Genomic DNA, 23,981 nt, shown 5'->3' with positions numbered 1-23,981 from the left:
TGCGAAGGGAGATGGAAAATTGGTTTAAGGGTAATATTAACTGCAGTCTTTTTATAAAAATAAAATAAAAAAGTAGATCACATTAGAAAAAAAAAAAAAAAATTTATTTTTTTTTAGTATGGTTTACCTTCTACAAATAACGTGGATGAGACTGATATTTAAGATTTATAAATTAGTTAAATAATAAATTATTTCTTAGTTCCAAATATTTTTGGGAAAGAAAATGAGACCTGCGACAGGTAGAAATACAATTTACTGGGAAAGTAGTGGGGACACGTGGCGTGGACCCACAGCGGAACATGAATAAAAATAGTACCCACAGCGGGACATGAAAGTTTTAAAAAGTCACTTAGTTTCTTTTCCGAGTCCCCAAACAGAGAGATCTTTCTACCCCGTTTAAATTCGAGAAAGTGTAAGGAAATTCGAAATGGAAGCTGAAGCCAAAGCCCAAACTCAAACGGAAAACCACCACCAGCAGCAGCAGCAACACAAATCGACCATGAAGAAATCATCGTCGAAGAACTCTGACTTGTCGTCCACTCACATGGACTCGCCGCATTCTCCACTCCGCTTCCACACCCCGATGCCATCCGACTCCGGCGACCCGCACGATACTCCACCCTACGAGTCACCGGAAAACTCTCCAGGGAAACCTCCGGAAAACTCCATGGCTATGGTTATCTTCGACAAGTTCACGCGGAATTCGCCGCTGACGTCTCCCTCGGACGGCCAGAAACCGCCGGAGAGCGCGAGCAAGAACAGAAACGCACTGGCGGTGGACTCTCCGTCTCCGGGGATTGTTTTGAATCGGGCGATCAGGGAAGAGCCGCCACCTTCGGTGTCGAAGGTGGGACCGGTCGGCAGTGGGGATGGACGGAGATTGGGAACGGTGGCGTCGATTCTGAAGAGGTCGAAGAGGGAGGTGATGCTTAAGAGGGCTGCGCTAGGGTTTCGGCTGAGCGAGTTTGTGCTCTGCTTAATTTCCTTTGCAGTTATGGCCGCCGATAAAACCCAGGGTTGGAGCGGCGACTCCTTCGACCGCTACAAGGAATACAGGTCTCTCTCTCTCTCTCTCTCTCCCTCTCTCGATGTGATTTTCATACATACATAGATGTCTTATATATAGAGGTTTCTCGTAATTTTATTTTTGCAGTGAAACTTGATACTAATTCACTCTGAATAGGCACTCTTTATGGTTTCCTTAATGATTTTGGTTTAAATTTGGAGACTTTGATCTTAATGTATGTTATCAACTTCTCAGTATATATGATCGGCTTCATCGGGTCACCTTTTTTCTTCAGTGTTAGTTTGTCTATTAATGGAGGAGTTTCGTAAGCATCCTTAGAAATTGGTTTGTCTGTTCCTCAGCTTAGCAAATGCTAACATTCTCGTGCGCTTGCTGTGAGTCAGCCTGTGACCCAGTGATACCCTCTTCATTTGGTTTCTGTCGTAGTAAATTTCTCCTTAAGGGAATTAATTAAACAATGCTTTTGAGCTTACGTAAAATCAATGACACCTGTCATAATGCTGAACTTTCTGATAAATTGTTCCTCAAAAAATAATGCCAAGAGGCTAAAGGACTGATTGATGATTATAGCAATATAAGTGCACTGTATCCTGATAATTTTCTTGAACATTGCTTGTACACGAGCCATGCCTATTTCATTCATATCAATAAATTTACTCTTACTTATTAAAAAAAAAAAAAATCTTGAACATTGCTTGAACATTCTCTAATATTTATTCTTTTTTAATCTATATATATAAAAAAAAAATGATTATGATTATTTGCAGTCCTTGTTCTCCCCTTTTGATTTCTCTCCTTAATTTTATTCTTTTTAGAGATTTGATGTGATGATAAAGTTCATGCATTGGCAGGTATTGTTTATCTATTAATGTCATCGCATTTGTATATTCGAGTTTCCAAGTATACGATTTAACCTACCATCTGGTGACCGGAAATTATGTGATTCGCCACTACCTACGGCGTCATTTTGTTTTCTTTATGGATCAGGCAAGTTCTGCAACTTTCGTATCTTTTAGTCTTCTTACCTTTATTATGCAGATGATTTCCATGTCAATTCTGTCATGTTTTCTACACAATGGAAACCCCTGGAGTATTGTGCGTTAGTTCACCCTATGGGTTTCAGGTTTTCCAGGTCTATTCACTCATTGTTACAGGATGCCACAATAGGCTATAGGGTATCAAGCTCATTCTAGAAACAGTACTTTCTATCGTGATGATGTAGGCATGAGCCTTGGACGTTATACGGGTCAGACAATATCCTTGACTTGTTGGGGGATTGTTGCTGTTAGTTTGCATTTTGTCATATTTTAGTTTGTTTATTACTGGTTCTTTGCAAGTTTTGAGTTGACTAAGACAGTAGGTGGTGGTGCAGATTAAGTCAACTGCTGAAACCATTAGGAAGTGCTACAGGTGTTCAGACCAGTCAGCCCCAAGCTAAGTGATATTACCTCTGAAATATAACTTAGCTTGGGTCTGTTCTCTATGTTAGTTTCCAAACGTTCTCATCCCTTGGCATGCCAAATTTATGATTAATATTGAGGGTCTTAACCTCTTATTGTCATTTGCTTGAGCACCTTCTGTGTTTACATCCTGAGCCAAATGGTACTTGTTGCTTTGTTAATTTGATTGGCAGGTACTAGCATATCTTCTCATATCTTCATCCTCATCAGCAGCCACCCGGGTTGATGATTGGCAATCGAACTGGGGGAAAGACGAGTTCACAGAGATGGCTACTGCATCTGTCAGTATGGCCTTCCTAGCTTTTGCTGCTTTTGCCATTAGTTCCCTTATATCTGGTTACAACCTTTGTACCCGTGAATCCACTTAATCTTGGAACCGGTTTCATGTTCCTTCAATCTCTGTGTTGGGGATGATTGAAGAATATATCACATATAGGTTATGTTGTACAGACAGATTCAATAGATTTTAGTTCCCTTTAAAATTAGACAAAAAAGAAAAACGTTTTGATTTCATTTGAATGTTCAATGGTAATGAAACCATTCTAGTTTTGCTTTAAGCATTTTACCCAAGAAACCATTTTTGTTCAAGTCGTGTTGAAAAACAAATGTCTTGGTTGAACTTCCTAGTTTCTGGAAGAAAAGATTAAAACAAGGGTAACCAAACACTGGTAAATTTTCAAGGTCCAAGTGGGTTACCAACAGAATGGATGAAGCCCTAAAGCTTACCGAAACTTTTACTGGACTTCATTCTTTAGTTTGTAACCTATGATTGCTTGTTTGTGTGAAGCATGTAAAAATTGTTCTTGAGTTGTATAAATATTGTTATAAATGGTAGGTAGGTAAGCAGTGTAGGTGGAGCTGCTTTTTAACGTGTTTAGTGTCTAATAAATTTATTATTTATTGGAGTTGACATGTATTTTTAGACTGATATAATATTATAAGAAAAATTCTACTCATCATCTTCACACACTATACTTTTTTTTTTCTCTTACTAAATGTGTAGTGTATGGATGATGAGTAGAAGAATTCAATTTATTTAAGAATAATAAAACAAAAAAAATAAAAGTAAGTGTGATGTGTGAGGATAATGAGTAGCAAAACTTACTTTTTAAAGGTTGTATTGAATTTTTATGTTTAGGAAATTATTAGATGAAAAAATAAAAAAGTTAAAATACTTTTATGTTTTGAGTGATGTTTATAAAAATAAAAATAAATAAATAAATTTAAAACATCTCATTAATCAAACAAGGCCTTAAACTTTTCTAAAATGGTACACATACCCCCAAATTATTCCCGATCAAACTTATTTCTATCATAATTCAATAATAAATTTAAGAAATTACAGAATAATTCAGGGGTGGCTAGGGTGAGCTCATGGGTGGCCGAACACCCCCAATCTGGGATGACGCCAGCCACCCCGGCGGGAGTCACGCCTGACAGTTTTATTATTATTATTATTATTATTATTATTATAAATATATTTTGCTTCTTAAAAAAAATTGAAATGATTGACAGCTAGGATGTAAATGACTTTTGATTTATTTCATGTTCGCTACTGCTGTGTGTCATGGTTGGTGATTGTCGATTGATTATCTTTCCGCGTCTGGAATGGGCCCTTTGGACACGCCACAGCCAACCAATAAATTCATTGTAATAATACATAAATATATATATATATATGTATTATTGGTGGTAGCAGGGTAGACTACTTGATCAAATTGATGTGGAAAAAAACATTTAAATTTAATTTTTTATTTCGAATGAAAAAAAGGGTTCACGTGATGTCCTTACCCATATAAATATTAAGGAAATGCTCAAAACGCGAACTACATGACAAACATTCTCAACCAGCTGACTCATCTTTTCTTAAGCCTTACAAACATAAGATTTTAATCCTTTTGCTTTCACTTTCAGACAAAACAGAAAACATTTGTCACTGAATAAATTGTCCTTGGGCATATATATATATATATATACGTCAATGTCTTCTTGTTAAAGCTAAAATCAAAGTAAAAAACAGAAAACAAATTGATTTGAAAAAATATTTTTCACAAAAGAAAAAAAAAAAATACATCAAGTGGGTAACAATCTGGCAACCCAGTTATGATTGTTATCCACCTGTTACCATTGGCTGGCTTTGTTTATTATTATTTTTTTTAACTGGTTGGCAGGTGACAGGTGGGATATATACTCACTTGGATACCCGGTATATACATTAGTAATCCCTATTAATCACTTCCTTAATTATTAAATAAAAAAATATTAAAAAATAAATAAAATATATAAATGGTCAAATTGAGGGAACAAACTCAAGGGACATAATATCATTTTTCATATATATTTTCATAGAAAAATGATAAACACACAACACTTTACACAACACTTTATATAACAATATTTTAAATTAGAGGTATTTTTATAAAATACATTATAAAACTAATATCATTTTACAAAAATACCTTTATTTTATAATATGTGTTGTAAAATATATGGTAAAATGTGTTGTGTAAATATCAGTACTCATTTTCATATGAGTCTGCTATGTTGCCTGATAAAAGTGACCAACAAAGTAACCGATTTTTTATTTCTTTTTTTATATATTAAAAAAATAAAAAATAAAGTATCAATCACGTTTGTCTATCAATGCTATAAGAGGAGGTATGAATAATGAGTTAAGTTGAGATGAGATGAAATGATAGTTGAAAGTTGAATAAATATTGTTAAAATATAATTTTTATTTTGAGATTTAAAAAAGTTGAATTGTTTATTATATTTTATATGGAAATTTGAAAAAGTTGTAATGATTAGATGAGATGAGATAAGATGGTTTTGAATTCAAACAAGGTTAGTCATACAAGCATTTTCTATATCTAAAATATATGAGTTCTACTACATACAGTCACTTTTGCGTACTCTCTTCCTCAATTAATCTAGATTTTTCTCCAACTTCTCTGTTCTCCTTCCTCAACCATGCAACCCTCAATCCTCAACCACCATGCAGTGCTTTGCCTCAACCCTCAACCATCGCCTCTTCGAGATCTTTCCTCCATCTAATTTTGTACTTCGCAGTTTAAGCTCTCTTTTTATCTCTCTATTTCTCTCTTCTTTGTCTCCCTCTATTTTTTTCTCTCCTCTCTCTCACCATGGTCTCCATCTTTCTTGGTTTCTTCTCTACGTCTCCTTTGTGATTGTGATGTCTCCTTTTCCTCTATTTCTCTAGCTTCATCTCTCTCTCTCTCTCTCTCTCTCGCCAAAACCAACGACTCTGTATCTATGCCTCTTAATACTCAATTTCTATTTCATTGTGGATTACAAGATCTCTTAGTACAAGTTCTCTTAACTCTCAGTACGATTGCACCAATTTACAAAGTTAGAGTCAAGTGGCTTGGCTGGAATTGAGTTTGTGTGTTGAGAGTTCGAATTGAAGTTTTGTTGATTATGGGATTTGGATTTGTTGTGAAATTGGAATTAGAAAGTAGAAACCATAATTTCCGAGAAAGATTATATTCTCAAGCCAATGTAACGAATATACGTAATAAAGTGTTTATATGGTATAATTTAATTTAAAAAATAAATTTAAAATTTGAATCTTATAAATTAAATTTTACCATTTAAGTGATGTGGATAGTATGTTCTACACACTAACTTGATAATAAAATAAATCTAATTTCAATTTAGACTTTTAGTCCTTGAGAGGTAGGGAAAAGAGCAAACAGCCTCCAAAATTCACCCGCTCAATCTATAGATATAGTTGAGTAGGGTGAATATAGGTGAGTGGGAGTAGGAGGTTGCTACCAGCTGGTTTAAAAGAAAGACTATTTAGGCCCCATTTAGAATTTGGATTGATCTGAGATCAACTCAATTTAATCTAATTTTAAGCTGAGTTTAACATCCAAATATTCAATTATCAAATCACTAAACTCATCTCAACTCAAAACCTCTTTACATGCGGGACTCACAACTTTTTTTCAACTTCCTATAAATACATTTAAACTCATTTTAGCATTCAAACATATTTAAACTCATCTTAGATAGGCCCCACAAAACTCACTTAACTATCTCAACTCATTACTATTCATAAAGAATTTGAATCATCCCAACTCAGCTCAACATTTAAATAGGGCGAGAAATTCCATTTTGAAATATTACATCACACACATCCACCTAAGCAAGATTTGATTTATCATTTTTGTCATTTTATTTTAATGCTCAAATATATGTGTATTTAAATAGAAATACAACAATGACAAATCACATATTAGTTAGATGGAAGCATGTGATATAAGACTTTCTTATAACATTTGTATTTATATATATATATAGATAAATTACTTTATGGTCTCGTTTAGTTACAGAAATTATATCATCTGATTTAATCTAATCATTACAATTTTTTCAAGCTCATACACAAAATATAATAAATAATTTAATTTTTTTAAATTTTAAAATAAAAATAATATTTTATTTAATTTTTATATCATTTCATTTTATTTTATTTGTATAACCAAACTGGACATGTAGACATGTAGTAAAAGTTTTGGACTCCATTATTGAGCATGATGTTACGGGATAAACACACGTGATATATATTTTATCCAAGATTACGTACACTTGCATGTGCATGGCCTTTAAATGATGTCTCTTTCCTTTATGGGGTTTAATACCAATGTAAGCTTTAAAAACTTTCGAAATAAAATAAAATAAAATACAGTTGAGCATCATATATATCCGATTCCTTCACAATGTTCTAACTATATATATACACACGCACAAATATACAAAGATTTGAAGTTTTTATCATTTTTTTTTCCTAGCTCTAGAATTTCGAGTGTGAGAAATATAAATGTTACATAATTCATTTTATAAATAGGTTGGAGTCGGACCCAGGACAAGGAGTCATCACCTAAAATACTATGATCGATCATTGGTTCCCGATTAGTTTTTCGAAGCTTGCTTAAAAAATGTGTAAGCTTCAACCTTGACCAGATGTTTTGTTCTTAATTAATTTCAGCAGCCCTTTTATTTTAGTGAGCCCAACCTACTCAGATGATCACTAAATTGATATCGGAATCATATCCAGATAGGGATTAAGCTATAAAGCTAATATGTGTGTGTGTATATATATATATATATATATATATATATATATATATATATATATATATATATATATTGAGTTTATAGGTAATTAGGTGGCACTTCAATGATTTTATGATGACCATGAACAGGAAACTTCTTTTTCTCAAATACCTAAATATATTAAATTGTAAATTTATTTTTATTATAAAGTAAATTTAAAATATTATAGAAAGTTATGTCATTTTGTGTATTTATTTTTATAAAATCTTTTTATTATTATAGCACTTCTAAAAAGATACACAAAAATACATACGGAAAAAATAATAAAAAATAATAGCACTCAATTGTTGTGTTGTATATGAAAAATATATAAACAATTATACTGTCCATACCTTGTTTTATCTCTTATTTTTAATTAGAGTTTTGTTATTCATCATCCACACACACCACACATCACACTTTTTTTATTATTTGTTTTGAGATTTACTGTACATTAATTACTATTCACTCTCACACTCCACATCTATAACTTTTTTATAGGGTGTAGGGGTGTTTTTCATAAGGTATGAGGGTGATTTTCATAGAGCGTGAGATATGCATAGGGTGGTGAATAGTGGCTGACGAGAAGAATTTTTCATTTTTTTTAAAAAAAGAGTAATGATATTTATCATCTCAATTCTCATCATCCCATGATATGATATTAGATGATTATAGACTATTTATTATACTTTATTTATAAATCTATTATCTAATGTCACATTATGATCAGAAGATAAGAGGATAATGAGAAAATTGATGACGAATATATTTTTTCTTAAAAAAAATCTTGGTTTTATTATTCTTAAAACTAATTGAATTTTTTTTTACTCATAATCTATATATCACTCATTTAATAATAAGAAGTAAAAAGCGTGTAAAGATAATGAATATAATTTTTTTTAATCAACATTAAAGTTGTTTAAAAAAAGAAAAAGATGGACAAAGTATGCCTGCATGTACGGAAGATATTAGGAAATGCCAAAAGGGTGTACCTTCTGTTGGGGTGCACGAGGGACACTCCACCTTTTAATGTTGTTGGCACATCTACCTTTTATTCTATCTATCCAGCTGGCTTTCTATTTGGAAAATCATTATGGGTTTTAGATGACTCTCGGACCATCATCAAGCTCATTTTAATCATTACGTCCTTGAAATTGCATATATCTTCCCTCAAAATCAAACCTACAACTCATAGTTTTCGTCATTTCTCGATACATATCAAATATGATTGTCACCTATTGCATTAATTGCTGTCAATTCAATCATCCTATATATATTTATTTACAATTAAAAAGTGTTTATATTTTATTAATATCTCAAAATAAAATTATAAAAAATATTAAGATGAGATTAAATGAGACAATTTATACTCCCGAATAAGTCCTAATTCTTAACTTATAATCATCACTTGATTGGAATCAAAACCATATACAAAATGCTATTATTAGCAAAATATACGTGGACAAATCGAAGAAAATCCTCAAATAATTACAAAACATATTACGTACCTTTTCTTATTTATTAATTATATGTCATTATTTCTTATTTTCTAATCATAGATTTATAAATTAATATGATTTAAAATGGTGCGTGAGATTTTAAAAAATATTTTATTATAAAATAAATTTAACGCATTAAGTAAAATTATATTATTTGATAAGTTTACTTTTGAAGATTTTATGCGGAACGAATTATTTTAAAAAATAATAATAAAATAAAGAAATAACTTATTTATAATTCAAATACAGATTTAAAATACAATAAATATTTTTAAATTTAAACACATTAAAATAAATGTAAAATTTAAAATAATTTTAGTTTTTAGTTGTCGCTTTTGGTTTTAGCTCTCCAATTTTATACAAACTAAGAGTATTAATATCGGCTTCATCACAGTCATCTTTAAAATATTTTTCATAAATTTAAAATCACTCTAGTCATAACTTTACGTTGGATTAGTCAAAATAATAATATAATATTATTTTTTAATAATAATTTTTTTTCATATTTTTAATTACACTAACTATATATTAATTAATAATAATATTTATTCTTTCACATATTTCAAAACTGAACAGTTGGAGTAATTTTTATAATAAAGTATTAATTGTAAAAATAAATAGTCCATTTTCAAATTTAAAAATATACTTAAAAGGATTGTAACTCATTTTAAGTTTTTATTTTTTGAAGTAGTGTTGAAGTTGACTTCTTAGCTTATAGCTGGTAGTTTAAGTTGAAAAAAATATTATTTTTATTTTAAAATTTGAAAAAATTAAATTATTTATTATATTTTATTTAAAAATTTTAAAAAATTATAATAATTTAAAATGATTTTATTATTTAATCTACGGAATTAAATTCTCACGGAGGAGAGAGAGGAATGGAATGGAAAAGTAGTGACCGTAATACGGAAGAGGACCATACGGCAAATGTACCGACACATGCAGGTACAGTACCCTCCGTGCTTGTGGGCCCCACGTTTGTGTCCTTTTATTTTTTGTTTATATATATATATATATATATATTTTTTTTTTTTTTACCACCTACCCTTACAAGACAACACCAGCAACAGCAACAGCAACCTCAGCCAACGCCCTCCTTCCCACCGTATGTTTCTGTTGTAACGTTTCAAAACCAGATACCTTCCTCCCGTTGGACCTTATTACCCTTTTTTCTTATTGTGAAATCGATGGATGTAATATATTATTCATATATATTTTTTTTATAAGGGGTGGAGGTTTAAATCTAGATTTTTTATTTAAAGAATCAGACTAAATGTTATCATACTATTAAGTTCTTGATATATTATTCATATACTTAAATGTTAAGATTTAATTTGTAAAATTTAATTTTTAAAATTTATTTTCTAAATTAAATTATACTATATAAATATTTTATTAAGTGGACTTTGTATACTGGCTTAAAAAATGTTTTAAATATTTTTAAATTTTAAACTTTCTAAAAATATATAGTCAATCATATTAGTGGAGTACGTAAAAGTAATTATATATAGAATTTTTTATTTTATATTAGAGTTTGTGAAATTGAGTTTTCTTTTTGAGAATGTAAGATATTTATATTGAAATTGATTTTTTATTTTTAAGTTTGAAGATAAAAAAAAAAGTCAAATCTTGGACTTATAAAAATATAAAAAATTAACTGACAAGATTTATTTGTTTATTTATTTTCTCATTTTGACTGATTCTATCTATTTATTTATAGAATTAAATATATTTAATATTTTTGCCAAATTCTTCCATGAAATTGCCAGCATGGAAGATCTCTTTTTATGTAACTCCTCCAAAGTGGTTGCAAGCATTGAAGATCCCTTTTGGATTTGCATTACAAGGACCAAATTTTTAATAGCAATCCTTATTTATAATATGTGAGTTTTATTATTGTTGGATAATTAATAGTATGCTATTTATGTCTTTAATTTATATTGCTTGCTAAGTAAGGTATACCCATTTAATTAAATCTCCAATTACTTCATACCAAAGAAAACTTTTTTATGGGACTCATCAAACATTTAATGGCATTAGAATTATTAAACATTTAAGTTGTTATGAAAAATTGCTGACAGAAAAAAAAAAAAAAAAAAAAAAACAGGTTAAATGGAAAAGAGTTGTATATTTTTATTTAAATCCGAAAAATGATTTGAAGTATATTTTTTTATTAACAAATATTATTTGTACTTACAGTTTTTGCTTACATAATAATATATGCTGACGTATTGATACGTTAAAGACTATAAAATTAAAATATAAAATTAAAATAATAAATAAATTTTATGCATAAAATAAGTAAAATTATATGTTCATAACACTAGTCATTTTTTATTTTATCTATTCCTTGACGAGTTTGTGAGGATATTTGGGTTAAAGCACTGAAAAAAAGTGGATGACAATTCGGATAATGGCAATGAACAAAAGGGCAAACCGGGAAAGAAAGAGGTAGCGGTCATTATCAAACAAGACCTTGTCTGCTCAGGAGTGGATCTTCGCACGTTATGAAATGTAGAGTTTTTCAGTTTTAACGCAGAGAGAGAGGGAGGGAGGGAGAGAGAGAGAGAGAGGAGGCGCCAGTTCTTCTGCATATGCGTTCACTGCACACCAGAAACCACACCAACTACACCATCCCAACCCAACCGTCTCTCTCTCTCTCTCTCTCTCTCTCTCTCGCACACATTTGTTTTCATTCTTAATTTCAAGCTCTAAACTTTGGGTGTAACTGCGTTTATGGGTGTGTGCAATCATCATATGTTATAGCTTTGGCTTGGGAAGATCAGAAACCGTGTGTTCCCAGCTATGTTTCATTCGAAGTGGTGGTTTCTCCATCCATTGTGCCCCCTTTAGTTTGCCTCAGACTTATCCTTTCGTTTGCTTTAGAAACAAGTTGTCGTACTTGTAAATGAAAGTTATTGGCCGTTGATTTTTTTTCATTCTCTTTCATTTTTCTTCTTATGTTTTTTAAAAATCTGCCGAAAAATTGTTTTTACTTTTATTTTTTGTGGTCATATATCTGAGAAAATCAAGAGTTTTGAATTTCATGGATGATTTGCTGGCTCGAGTTCTGTTCATCGGTGCTTGAATGCTGGAAACTCCGCAATGTAGTGTGGGATATGGAACTGTTCGAAGCTAGCAGGTTCAGTTTTTTCACTTCTGGGTCTTCTTCAACTTAAGCATTTAGAAGGGATTTGCTTCGTTTTGGAATGTACATTTGGTTCAAGACGCTAAGGGGGGACTTGATTTAAGTGGTTTTGATGAGTTTTGGCTCAGACCCATGAAGAACTTATCCTGGTTTAAGCAGATGTCCACCAACGGGAAATCTGGGAGGAGGCTTTCGCTTGGAGAGTACCGGCGGGCGGTATCGTGGTCCAAGTACTTGGTGTCGTCGGGGGCGGAGATAAAGGGGGAGGGAGAGGAGGAATGGAGTGCAGATATGTCGCAGTTATTCATCGGCAGCAAGTTTGCATCAGGGAGGCATAGCAGGATTTATAGGGGTTTATATAATCAGACGGATGTGGCCATTAAGCTGATAAGCCAACCGGAGGAGGACGAGGACTTGGCTGCCATGCTTGAGAAGCAGTTCATTTCGGAGGTTGCTTTGCTATTTCGGTTGCGACATCCGAATATCATCGCTGTAAGCTCTGCTTTCTTCAATGGGTTTGTACATACTTACCTGTATTTTGGATTGTTTGGAATCTTTAAGGCTGTGGTCCTGCAATAATGAAATATTTTATATGAACTTTTTCGTTTTTGCTATATATATTCTCTTTTGTTGCTATTCTGTTTGGCCTTGGAATTGAATATTGCGTTATATATCCATTTCCCTTGAAATGGAGAGATCCTTGTCCAATCACTCCCTCCCCGCTCCCCTTTTAGCTTGAACCAAACGCCACTGGACTTACACTTCATCTAATTATGTCAAGATTTTCATTTTCGCGAAGATTTTGGACACAATCCAGCTTTCAGAGGGGCAGGTCGGGAAATGCAAGCTTAATTCTATACCCACCTGTTTATCTACTCTTCCTTACATGCTCTGCTATCAGCAACGAGGAAGGAAAATAAGGTGGAATTGTTAGGAGTAGTCTTTGAGTTTTCAATTAAATGGCTATGCGCTTATTGAGGTTGGGGATTTGGAGAAGGGGTGGGGAGCCTATCAAAGTACTGTAGTGAAATGGATCACAATTACTGCAGTGAGGCTAGAGATTTGAAATGCTGATTCCCTGTGAAAAGAGTTATTCATTATTTAATGAAATATTATAGTGGATTGGGGATATCTTAATGATTTTTGGGTTCAGTTTATTTTAGGAGGTGAAGCTATATATATATATATATATATATATATATATATATATATATATATATTTTGACATATGATATTGTCAACTAGTATACGATCTGATCAGTCTTTCTGACCACTCTGTATCTTTTCTACTGTCTTCATGCAGTTTGTTGCAGCTTGTAAGAAACCTCCGGTGTTTTGTATCATCACTGAGTATTTAGCTGGAGGTTCATTGAGGAAGTACCTCCATCACCAGGAGCCACATTCTGTTCCGGTCAACCTAGTTCTGAAATTAGCCCTTGACATTGCACGTGGGATGCAATATCTTCATTCTCAGGGGATCCTTCACAGAGATCTGAAATCGGAAAATCTGCTGCTAGATGAAGATATGTGTGTGAAGGTAGCAGATTTTGGTATTTCATGCTTAGAGACGCAGTGTGGCAGTGCAAAGGGTTTCACAGGCACTTACCGTTGGATGGCTCCTGAAATGATCAAAGAAAAACACCACACGAAGAAGGTCGATGTTTACAGTTTTGGCATTGTTCTATGGGAGCTTTTAACTGCATTGACTCCATTTGATAACATGACTCCAGAACAGGCAGCATTTGCGGTCTCCCATAAGGTATGTACCTGATGACCTGAAATATATCCAATGTAGCTTTTTAAATGTCTCAAATGAAAGGCTTTCAAACATCTGTATCAATGATAAGAAGTTAGGAACCAAGGTCCTGAAAACTGAGGCTGTTCTTTTTTTTTTTTTTTTTTTTTTGGGTTTCTCTGAAAGTAAATAATAATTCATGTAGAAGAAGAAATTTGGGAGGGGGAGAGAGAGAGAGAGAGAGAGAGAAGTAGATGCCAGCAAGAAAATCACCCATCCTCCACTGCAGCTTATGTCCTTTGTCCAGTGAGTAAATCACACACATAAATTTTATACCTTTTGCACTCAAATCATTATTAACATGTCATTTTGTAAAACTGGAATAGACTTTTGTATTTCCACTTCATTTGGCATAAGTTAGATGATACCGGATGCCCTAAATCATCTGATATTCCTAAAGTTACCAAGTAAATATCTTATAAGAACCAATGAGTTATTTAGCGTTCTAATTTCTTCAGCAGCTAGCCTCCCTCTCCCTCTCTCTCTGTCTCTCTCTCTCTCACTCTCTGTCTGTGTGTGCGTGTGTTGTAAGAGTAGATTTAATTTGCTGTGTTTTTATGTTGTGCAATTGTTCATTATAGTTCCCTTTTAATATTTGTTTAATTCCTAAATAAGTTATTATTCCGATATTTTTCTTTTACACTGTTTAGCCTACTTAGTGTTGACTGTTGAGGATTTGAACTGTGAAGAAGATGAATAAGAACAAAGGGGTTCTAAAAGCAATTAATGTCGGATGTCCTATGCACCTTTGAGTTGTAGTCCGCTTACACAAAAGCATGAAGACAGAGTTATAGACTTTGCTTCTAGTTACCAACGGTGTCTGCAAAAAGGAACCACATTTTTAAGCTGCAAATTATGGGACAGCAATTATTCAATGGACACTTAGTTAAGATGGTGCCACATTTTAGCTACACATCATTAATACAATACAATTTTCTGTGTGCCTTTTTTATTTTTTTTCCACGGTCATGGCTCATCAACCAGACAGTTTTCTGTGTGCTTACAGCTGATTTTTTACCTAAACAAACAACATGTAAAACCTTGGTTTTGGTTGGGGGGGGGGGGGGCGCGGCGCAGTATATAAGAAACTCATAAAATACTGAGGAATCATTATGATGGGTTACATCCTTTGCAAGCTTTTGTCTTCAAGATGCATCCCAAAACAATGTCTTCCTCACATGCAAGGTGGGGTGTCACATGCTTTCCCTGGAGTTTTTTTTCCAGTTCATGTGGGACTGGCTGTTTTGGTCATTCTTATCCATCCAGGACATGCGATCTCAAATTACAGTACTAGTATAAAATATGATATAGCCTTATCCACATTTTTCTAGAAGCACCAATGAGCTTGATCACTTCACTTTTAATTTTGAAGGTCTGAACACATTTTTACATAGAAATTACCGACTATGACTCCAACAAGACCAAGAAAGTAGAAAAATCCACATTTGCAGCCATAAAGTCTGGTAATGGTGCTGTGGTTGCAAATACTGTCTATCATAATCCAAAGAGTTTTCTAGGTCCGTAGCCGCTCCTGGTTTTGGACCATTAGCCATGTGGTCCAGTGGTATCTGTGCTGAGTGCTCACATTTATGAGGATATTTAGCCCCATACGCTGGTTATATTTACCTGAGCAGTAATTTTGGGGGGCCATGTCAGGCAAACCTATATTTGCCTGGGAATTTTTATCAATTACAGGGAAAATGTATCTTTCTTACTATCTGAAAAAATCAGGCTCTTTTCTGGCTTCAAACTTAAAAGTTTCATAGTCGAGCTAAAGATAAATACTTTGTTTGAACATCACGAAAACTGTTTGCTAGTTTTAAAATGAAGAATTGCAAAGATAAACTTATCAAGATGAAAAATTGCAGAGATTTAACTTTTGACCTTTCATTTTAGTATGGAAGCTTCATTAGTTTCTTATGAATTGAATCTGCTTGGCATTGTGCAGAATGTAAGACCACCTTTGCCACCCACATGTCCTACTGCATTTAGTCATCTCGTCAGCAGATGCTGGTCAAGCAATCCAGATAAACGACCACATTTTAATGAGATAGTTTCTACCTTAGAAAGTTACGGGAATCCCTCGAGCAAGATCCAGAGTTTTTCTCTTCCTTCAAACCTTCCTCTGATCACACCCTTTTTCGATGTTTGCCAAGATGCATTGCTCGGGATAGATCTGCTTCTTTAAAAACTTAAAGCCTCTTCCTTAGCTACCTATGATGCAACAAGTGTATCATATCATTGTCTGGCTTATCTGTTCAATTATGATTATGAACTTTGTAAAAGATTTTGCTTTCTATATATATATATATATATATATATATATATATATATATAAATATATATACTGGAACTTAAAGCATTTCCTTCCAGCAGTATTAGATTGCTTTTCAATATGTGCAATATTCCTTCTCACCTGTCACCACAGATCATGTTCAATCTTGATGATTAGATCTTAATAGAGAGTGCAAAGTTTCAGGTTGTCGTAGTTTGAAGGTACCTAACCTGTCAATTCTTATGGTTTGGAGTGAAAAATGCAACTTCTTGATAGGTATACAAAGACTCTAATATGTCTCGGTTGCTACCCGAGTTTCGGACAAAATTGGTTGGATCATAAAAGTATGAAAAATTCTTCTTATCAGTCGCTATTCACTACTCCACACTCTATAAAAAAAAAAAAAAAAGATTGTAAGTATGAAATGTGAGAGTAAATAACAGCTGAGGAGGAGTATTTCTAAAAGTATTGGGCACTCAGTTTCGTCTCTTTCCCTTTCCATTCGGCTCAACATGAAGTGTCGGACCTTATCTTAAATGATTGAAGCCCATGACTCCTATTTGACTTTACATGAATGAAATTTACAATCCAGATTGGAGACTTTACATGAATGAAATTCGTGATAATCACATTTGGTTAAAAGAAAGTTTACAATAAATAATTCGAAATATTCCCCAAAATTATGAACATAGAATCGATTTGGACCATTGGTACAATTGTCCCTAATAATTGAAGAGAAATTCTATTTGCAGTTTTCATTTAAAAATTGCATATGAAAGACTTTTATTAAATAAAAAAAAAATATCATTTTAATAAAGATATTATTGTAATTTAAAAAAAATAAAAGATAAAATTAATTAGACTTATAATATAATTTTTATTTAAAAACTATATATAACATTGCTCATAATTAAATAGTTGGTACTTCTGTTTTTTTTCCATTGGCTATGTCTATGAGTAGGTTTGGCTTTGTAGAAGGTTCTGTAATTTTTATGTGATTCTCCCATTATTATGATTGGACAGTGGATGCCATATCAGTTCAAGCTTGAGAACTCACTTGCTTCAATAATATTATTTTATTTTATTTTATTTTATTTTATTTTATTTTATAGGTTACTTACTTCAATAATTATTCAATAAAGTTTTACTATCTTTCGCCTTCCAAATTGGGCCTATATTATATTAGTTGGACGTGGTATATGGCTGCCTAATGGCACACCTTAACGAATACATATGTTTAACTATTTTCTGTTTTTTGTATTTATCTAGCCATTTTCCTTACTGGAATATGTTTTTTTTTTTAGTATTTTTGTTTATATATATATATTTTTTAAAATACACAAAAAAAAGCTGTATAAAAAGAAAAAATACTTTAACACTCTCGATACGAAATCTCGGCAGCTTATGTTAGGCGTCTTTTATCTGAAGTATACAAAGAAGTATTGTCCATCATTCTTTTTAAAGAAAATACTTTAGTCACAAAGATATTACAAGAAAATAATCTCACAAACTGATGTGTCTTAATGTGGTTCGTTAAATTATAAAATTGTTTTTATTGTAAAATAAATCTAACGGATTAGATGAAGTCACGTCAGTTTGTGAGATTATTTTTATGTAATTCTTTTATAGATATAGCCGTACTCATTCGTATTAAACTTGCAGATTAAAAAATTATCAATCATAACTAAAAGCATCATTCTTGCTTGAATGAATGAAAAATCAACTCAATCAATATTTAAGAGGAAATAACAATTGCTTCGAGAGGCAGAGAGTGACGTATGAACTACTCTTGAGTATGTAGTGTTTATGTTTAGTGCATATATTGCATAAAACAAAACAATTAGTCTTGATTTTAATAAGTACCTATATTGACCCAAAAAATGGTACCCATATAAGCTATGTTTCCATTTATTTTGACATAATTATATCTATATAAATAACCATGAGATGAAACATAACATTCTACCATTTGAGATGATTCTCAAGACACCATAGTATTTGTGATCTCAACTATGTCATTATCGATTGATCGATGCGTGCGAAAAGTTTAAATAATAATAACAAAAACACATTATTTTCTAATAAAAATGTGTCACATTGCGAGATGATTGCATGATACAACAAATTTTATATAGTAGTACTCCTTGAGACATCATTTTTCACAAAAGAATATAAATCCTTAAAATCCATTAGAAAATTGTTTAACTAGGGAAAATAAATTAAATTTACTAAAAAAAGTCTTCTTGTAAGAGAGTTTGCGCATCAAATCACGTATCGATACTGACATGTAAAGCATTGGTTTAATGAAAAACGGTACGAATTGAAAACGAAAATGATTTTTATGAGACAGAAGATATTTTTCTTCTCTTAAAATTTTTCTTTTCAATAAAAGTAATTATGTCAACATGGCGCGGTGTACCTAGTAAGGCTCAATTTATTATATTAAAATTTTTATGTGATTAGTTTTGTTGTAAATAAAAAAGACGTTGAATGCTTTGTCATGTGTTTACTGTTTAAAAACAGGAGAAAGGAAAGAAAAATCTTGATAAAGAAGAGTAGCAGAAGGCAAGTTAACTTCATGAGTTGGACCTTTTGTCCACAAAACCTAACATTCCCACCCAAAAAATGAAGGAAAAAAAAAAAAAAAACATTTTCTTCCTTTTACAGATATTCTGATACTTATTTTAACAAAGTTAATAATTTATTACTATTATTATTATTCATTAAAATATCTCAGGGGTAGAATTGTACTTTAAATCGACAGCCATATTCTTGCAATGCCAGGTGGGAGGGAAGTTACAGCGAAAGAAAAAGGCAAATGGACAGATTGCAGGCGCGAACGCAGATAGGATGGGGCAGAGAAGTGAGAAGTCGCCTTCTGACCTCTCTCTTCCCTCTGACGCTGCATCTCTGCAAAATACCCACTTTTGCCCCTACCCTTTGGTCAAAATCCTTCCTTCCTGACTCCTTCAATATCCTGGCTCATATATATTCAACCACCAAAAGGAGAACTTTCTTTTATTTTCATTATTTGTATTTCTGTTTCTGTTTTTGTATGACACCCAGAGAACAGAATCCCTTTGCTGTGAAATTCGGTTCCGGGTTTTAAGGTTTGGCTTTCCATTTCCTATTCAGGTGTTTCTTCTTTTATGGTTGAACCCAATTTTTTCTCCTTTCTATTTCTCATGCGATTCTGAGTGATATTGTTTATGGGCTTGCGTTATTAATTCATTTTGTTTTTTGGGTTTTTATAATTGTTATGTGTCAATTTGTTATGAGTTATTACTCAGTTAAGTTTCTACTGGTTATGTGAAGATCTGATGAGAAACTCTATTGGATTCTACAGATGTATGAGGAAAGTCCGAATTTTGTTACACTTGATTGCGGTAAACACAGGCAGTTTGTTCACGAGTTGAAATCTTTGACATTATCTTGCATTTGCGCTATAATCTTTTCCTAACATAGGTTAAATTAACTACTGATCTGTGCGCTGCATATGTCATTGGAAGTTTTCTTAAGCGGGCTCTGTGTGTGTGTGAAAATGGAAATTTTTATAAATGTAGTGCTTCGTTGGTTGGATCTGCTATGACAGTTGTTTGATTGAACGTGTTCTATAGGTGGACCATTTGTTGTAGATTATTTATTCATTATCAACCTTCTTCTCCGTTTGGGTGCATAAAGATGCCTGGCATTGTTATGGAAGAAATTAATGAAGAAAAGGTCGTGAATGAAGTGAATGGAAATTCTACACCTATCAAGGAAAATTTAGTTGAAATGCCTGGCATTGTTATGGAAGAAGTTAATGAAGAAAAGGTCGTGAATGAACCGAATGGAAATTCTACACCTGTCAAGGAAAACTTAGTTGAAAATAAGTTGCTGGAGAGTACTACGAGTCAAAGCCCTCAGAATGCGGTTACCGATCTCCCTGTTGACGGGGTTGTTGAGACCTCGATTGAGCAGCTTTATGAAAATGTATGTGACATGCAAAGTTCTGATCAATCACCCTCCAGGCGAAGCCTTAGATCTGATGGTGAAGAGTCTAGGATTGATTCAGAGTTACGCCATCTAGTAGGAGGGGAGATGAAGGAGGTGGAGATAATCGAAGAAGAGGTAGCTGATAAGCCAGGCAATGATTCTCGGAGCAATTCTTCCCCTAAGAAGGGAAGTTCATCCACTGGTAAGAAGTCAGGGAAGATGGAGGAGATCCAGTCTGTGAGTACGAAGTCTGTTTCTCCAGGGCATTCCAAGAAATCCTCTCGCTTGCAGTTGAAATCTGAAACATCATCAAAATCTAATACTAAGGGAAAAAGTCCCGAGAAACTGCCTACTGAGAAGCGGAACAATAAGAGTTTGAAAAAACAAAACACAGGTGTCACTCCCGTGAAGAAGCAGCAAACCTCAACTTTGGGAGGGTCTAAGTTACAGAATGGACCTCAGGATTCTACTGAATCAGAATTAGCAAATCCAGATCTGGGACCCTTCTTGCTTAAGCAAGCAAGGGAGTTGATTTCTTCAGGGGATAATCCCCAGAAAGCCCTTGAATTAGCACTCCGGGCAGCAAAATCATTTGAAATATGTGGAAACGGGAAACCAAGTTTAGAATTGGTCATGTGTTTGCATGTTACCGCTGCAATATACTGCAGCTTAGGCCAGTACAGTGAGGCAATTCCAGTTCTTGAGCGTTCAATTGAGATTCCAGCAATTGAGGAAGGTCAAGAGCATGCTCTTGCTAAATTTGCGGGTCAGATGCAACTGGGTGATACTTATGCAATGCTTGGCCAGCTGGAGAATTCAATTATGTGTTACACAACGGGATTGGAAGTCCAGAGACAGGTTCTGGGAGAAATTGACCCAAGAGTTGGTGAGACTTGTAGGTATTTGGCTGAGGCTCACGTTCAAGCATTGCACTTTGATGAGGCTGAGAGGCTTTGTCAAATGGCACTTGACATTCATAAAGACAATGGTTCGCCTGTTTCTCTTGAAGAGGCAGCGGACAGGAGGCTCATGGGTCTTATATGTGAAACAAAAGGAGATCATGAGGCTGCACTCGAGCACCTTGTTTTAGCCAGCATGGCTATGGTGGCTAATGGCCAGGAAGCGGAAGTGGCTTCTGTCGATTGCAGCATTGGGGATAGCTACTTATCTTTGTCTCGGTATGATGAAGCTGTTTTTGCTTATCAGAAAGCACTCACAGTTTTCAAGACCACCAAAGGAGAGAATCATCCAGCTGTTGGTTCGGTCTTTGTCCGTCTGGCTGACTTGTATAACAAGACAGGTAAACTAAAGGAATCAAAATCATACTGTGAAAATGCCCTCCGGATTTATGAAAAGCCTATCCTTGAGGTCCCTCCAGAGGAGATTGCAAGTGGGCTCACTGATGTTTCTGCTATCTATGAATCAATGGATGAGCTTGAGCAGGCACTCAAATTGCTACAGAAGGCATTGAAGATATATAATGATGCCCCTGGTCAGCAAAGTACAATAGCCAGCATTGAAGCACAGATGGGGGTCATGTACTACATGTTGGGGAATTATTCTGAGTCTTACAACTCCTTCAAGAATGCTATCTCAAAGCTTCGTGCAAGTGGTGAGAAGAAATCTGCCTTATTTGGAATTGCTCTCAACCAAATGGGCCTTGCTTGTGTGCAGCGTTATGCTATAAATGAGGCTGCAGAGTTATTTGAAGAAGCCAGGAGTGTTTTGGAACAAGAGTGCGGACCATATCATCCTGACACGCTTGGGGTTTATAGCAATCTTGCTGGCACGTATGATGCAGTTGGCAGGTATGCACTTTCTATCGTCCTTGAGTCTTCCTTTCCATGTACTACTCATCATGCAAGGCCGAGTCCATCTTTGGTGGTACTAAAACCAAAATCAATGAAATGTCTGATATTTGCTTTAATTTCTTCCTTCTTTTGTAATGAACAATAGGTGATTGTTAGATTTGAATGGTTAACTCTTCTGATATTATGAGAAAATGGAAATATATTTAGTTATGAACTGCATTAAAACAATAATTATTTATCAGGATCTTGATTTGGTTTGTAGTTTTGAATGCCGAGCGTACATTATCATTTTTAGTAGTGCCTTCCGTTATATCACACGCAGGTTGGATGATGCGATTGAAATTTTGGAGCATGTTGTTGGAACAAGGGAGGAAAAGCTTGGGACCGCAAATCCTGATGTAGATGATGAGAAGAGGAGGTTGGCTGAGTTATTAAAAGAAGCAGGCAGAGCTCGGAACAGAAAGGCCAGATCACTAGAGACCCTTCTTGATGCCAATCCTCCTCATAATATAAACAATGATTGCATCGAGGTATGATGAAGATGTTTATGGCTTCAGGTACGACTATGGTGTATTATATGGCTTACTTATGTTCGAAGAAAAGAAGAAAACGAAGGGGGGGGGGGGGGGGGGGGGGGGGTATCAATCAGATTCCTGTTGTGGGTTGAATCTAATAATTTTGGGGCATGGTTGTATTATTGGTCCATACTCCACAGATTATACTGGTTGAACGTAATATTATTTGTAATACACCGTTGAGGTAATTATGGTAAACCTTCTGTAACAATCATTTCTTCATTGCATAAAACTCTAGATTTGCTTACATTGCTATAGCATGAGCATTCTTCTACCATGTCTGTACCATAATTTTCGAGGAAAGCTGATGAATAACAATTTTTTTTTGTTGTACCGGACTGAGTTTTTGAGTTCTGAATCAAGTTTCAAATTTTTTCTCACTTGTACTGAGTTAATGAGATTATGGGACGAAAGTTAAAGTAGCAGCATACGCTCTTGGTTTCTTTGTTGAGATTCATAATGGAGCAATAAATTTTGGTGGCGCCAGTTGCAAAACAATAATACAACAACGATAATCGTAGGTTCAGGTGAATGGTTTCCGCCAATACTAATAATCTCTCTACTCTGCCAAAATCAGATCGATGCCAGACAATGATATGCAGAGATTATGCGGTGCGCACGAATTACTGGAATGACAAATACTCTATGTAACTAAGCATGCATGTTTTGAGATATTATAAAATTAATAAAACCCCAGGAAAGGATGCTTCTGTGGCAGATTTGCCGGCATCTCCTGATGGCCCTCCTCAATGGAATGTCCCTTTCAACTGGGATCCTCGTGATTGAGAATTACCCACAGTTTCAGATTTTTTCAGCTTTATATATGCCATGGGAAACACCATGGCACAAGGGGATAAGATGCAGTGGAGGGTTAATGGCAGCAAAAAATGTACAGTCAGGACGTTTTACAAAATATTGATATCACAAGCTGATGTACATTTCCCTTCGAAGACTATCTAGAGGTCTTGTGTGCCTTTTAAAGTGGCTTTCTTTATATATGGACAGCTGCTCATGGAAAGATATTGACCACGAACAACTTGAGAAAGAGGAGTTACGTTGTGATGAATTGGTACTATTTGTGTAAAAACAATGGAGAATTAGTAGATTACTTATTATTACATTGTGAGATGACAATGGTGTTGTGGGATGAAATCTTTAAAATAGTTGACGTTGCATGGGTCATGCTTTTGAGGGTGGTGGATTTATTGGCATGTTGGAAGGAGATTCAAGTCTGTCCTCAAGTGGCAGCAGTGTGGAAGATGATTCTGTTGTGCATCATATGGTGTATTTGGTCGGAA

The 23,981-nt window shown here is 33.9% G+C and overlaps 2 protein-coding genes and 1 pseudogene across 5 annotated transcripts; all 3 read left to right on the top strand.

Moving 5' to 3' along the window:
- Positions 1-67: 67 nt before the first annotated feature.
- Positions 68-3,000, top strand: LOC121235150 (CASP-like protein 4A3). Of its 2 annotated transcripts, XM_041131422.1 has the most exons (4): positions 68-1,056; positions 1,879-2,014; positions 2,400-2,511; positions 2,661-2,883. In XM_041131422.1, the coding sequence occupies exons 1-3, from the start codon at positions 428-430 to the stop codon at positions 2,463-2,465; spliced, it is 831 nt and encodes a 276-aa protein (XP_040987356.1). In that variant the 5' UTR covers positions 68-427; the 3' UTR covers positions 2,466-2,511; positions 2,661-2,883. The 2 variants fall into 2 exon arrangements, with proteins under 2 accessions (XP_040987356.1, XP_040987355.1); XM_041131421.1 differs by lacking the exon at positions 2,400-2,511 and having other exon boundaries at positions 75-1,056; positions 2,661-3,000.
- An 8,541-nt stretch (positions 3,001-11,541) lies between these two features.
- LOC121236159 lies at positions 11,542-16,358 on the top strand (annotated as a pseudogene).
- Positions 16,359-19,114: 2,756 nt separating this feature from the next.
- LOC121234549 (protein KINESIN LIGHT CHAIN-RELATED 3) lies at positions 19,115-22,930 on the top strand. Of its 3 annotated transcripts, XM_041130512.1 has the most exons (4): positions 19,115-19,432; positions 19,669-19,708; positions 19,940-22,105; positions 22,431-22,930. In XM_041130512.1, the coding sequence occupies exons 3-4, from the start codon at positions 20,004-20,006 to the stop codon at positions 22,642-22,644; spliced, it is 2,316 nt and encodes a 771-aa protein (XP_040986446.1). In that variant the 5' UTR covers positions 19,115-19,432; positions 19,669-19,708; positions 19,940-20,003; the 3' UTR covers positions 22,645-22,930. The 3 variants fall into 3 exon arrangements, with proteins under 3 accessions (XP_040986446.1, XP_040986447.1, XP_040986445.1); XM_041130513.1 differs by lacking the exon at positions 19,669-19,708 and having other exon boundaries at positions 20,004-22,105; XM_041130511.1 differs by lacking the exon at positions 19,669-19,708.
- Positions 22,931-23,981: the final 1,051 nt, after the last annotated feature.

This window comes from Juglans microcarpa x Juglans regia, chromosome 6D, assembly GCF_004785595.1.
Source record: "Juglans microcarpa x Juglans regia isolate MS1-56 chromosome 6D, Jm3101_v1.0, whole genome shotgun sequence".
Lineage (NCBI taxonomy): Eukaryota > Viridiplantae > Streptophyta > Magnoliopsida > Fagales > Juglandaceae > Juglans > Juglans microcarpa x Juglans regia.
The sequence above is the reverse complement of the archived record's forward strand: the minus strand, read 5'-3'. Positions and strand labels throughout refer to the sequence as shown.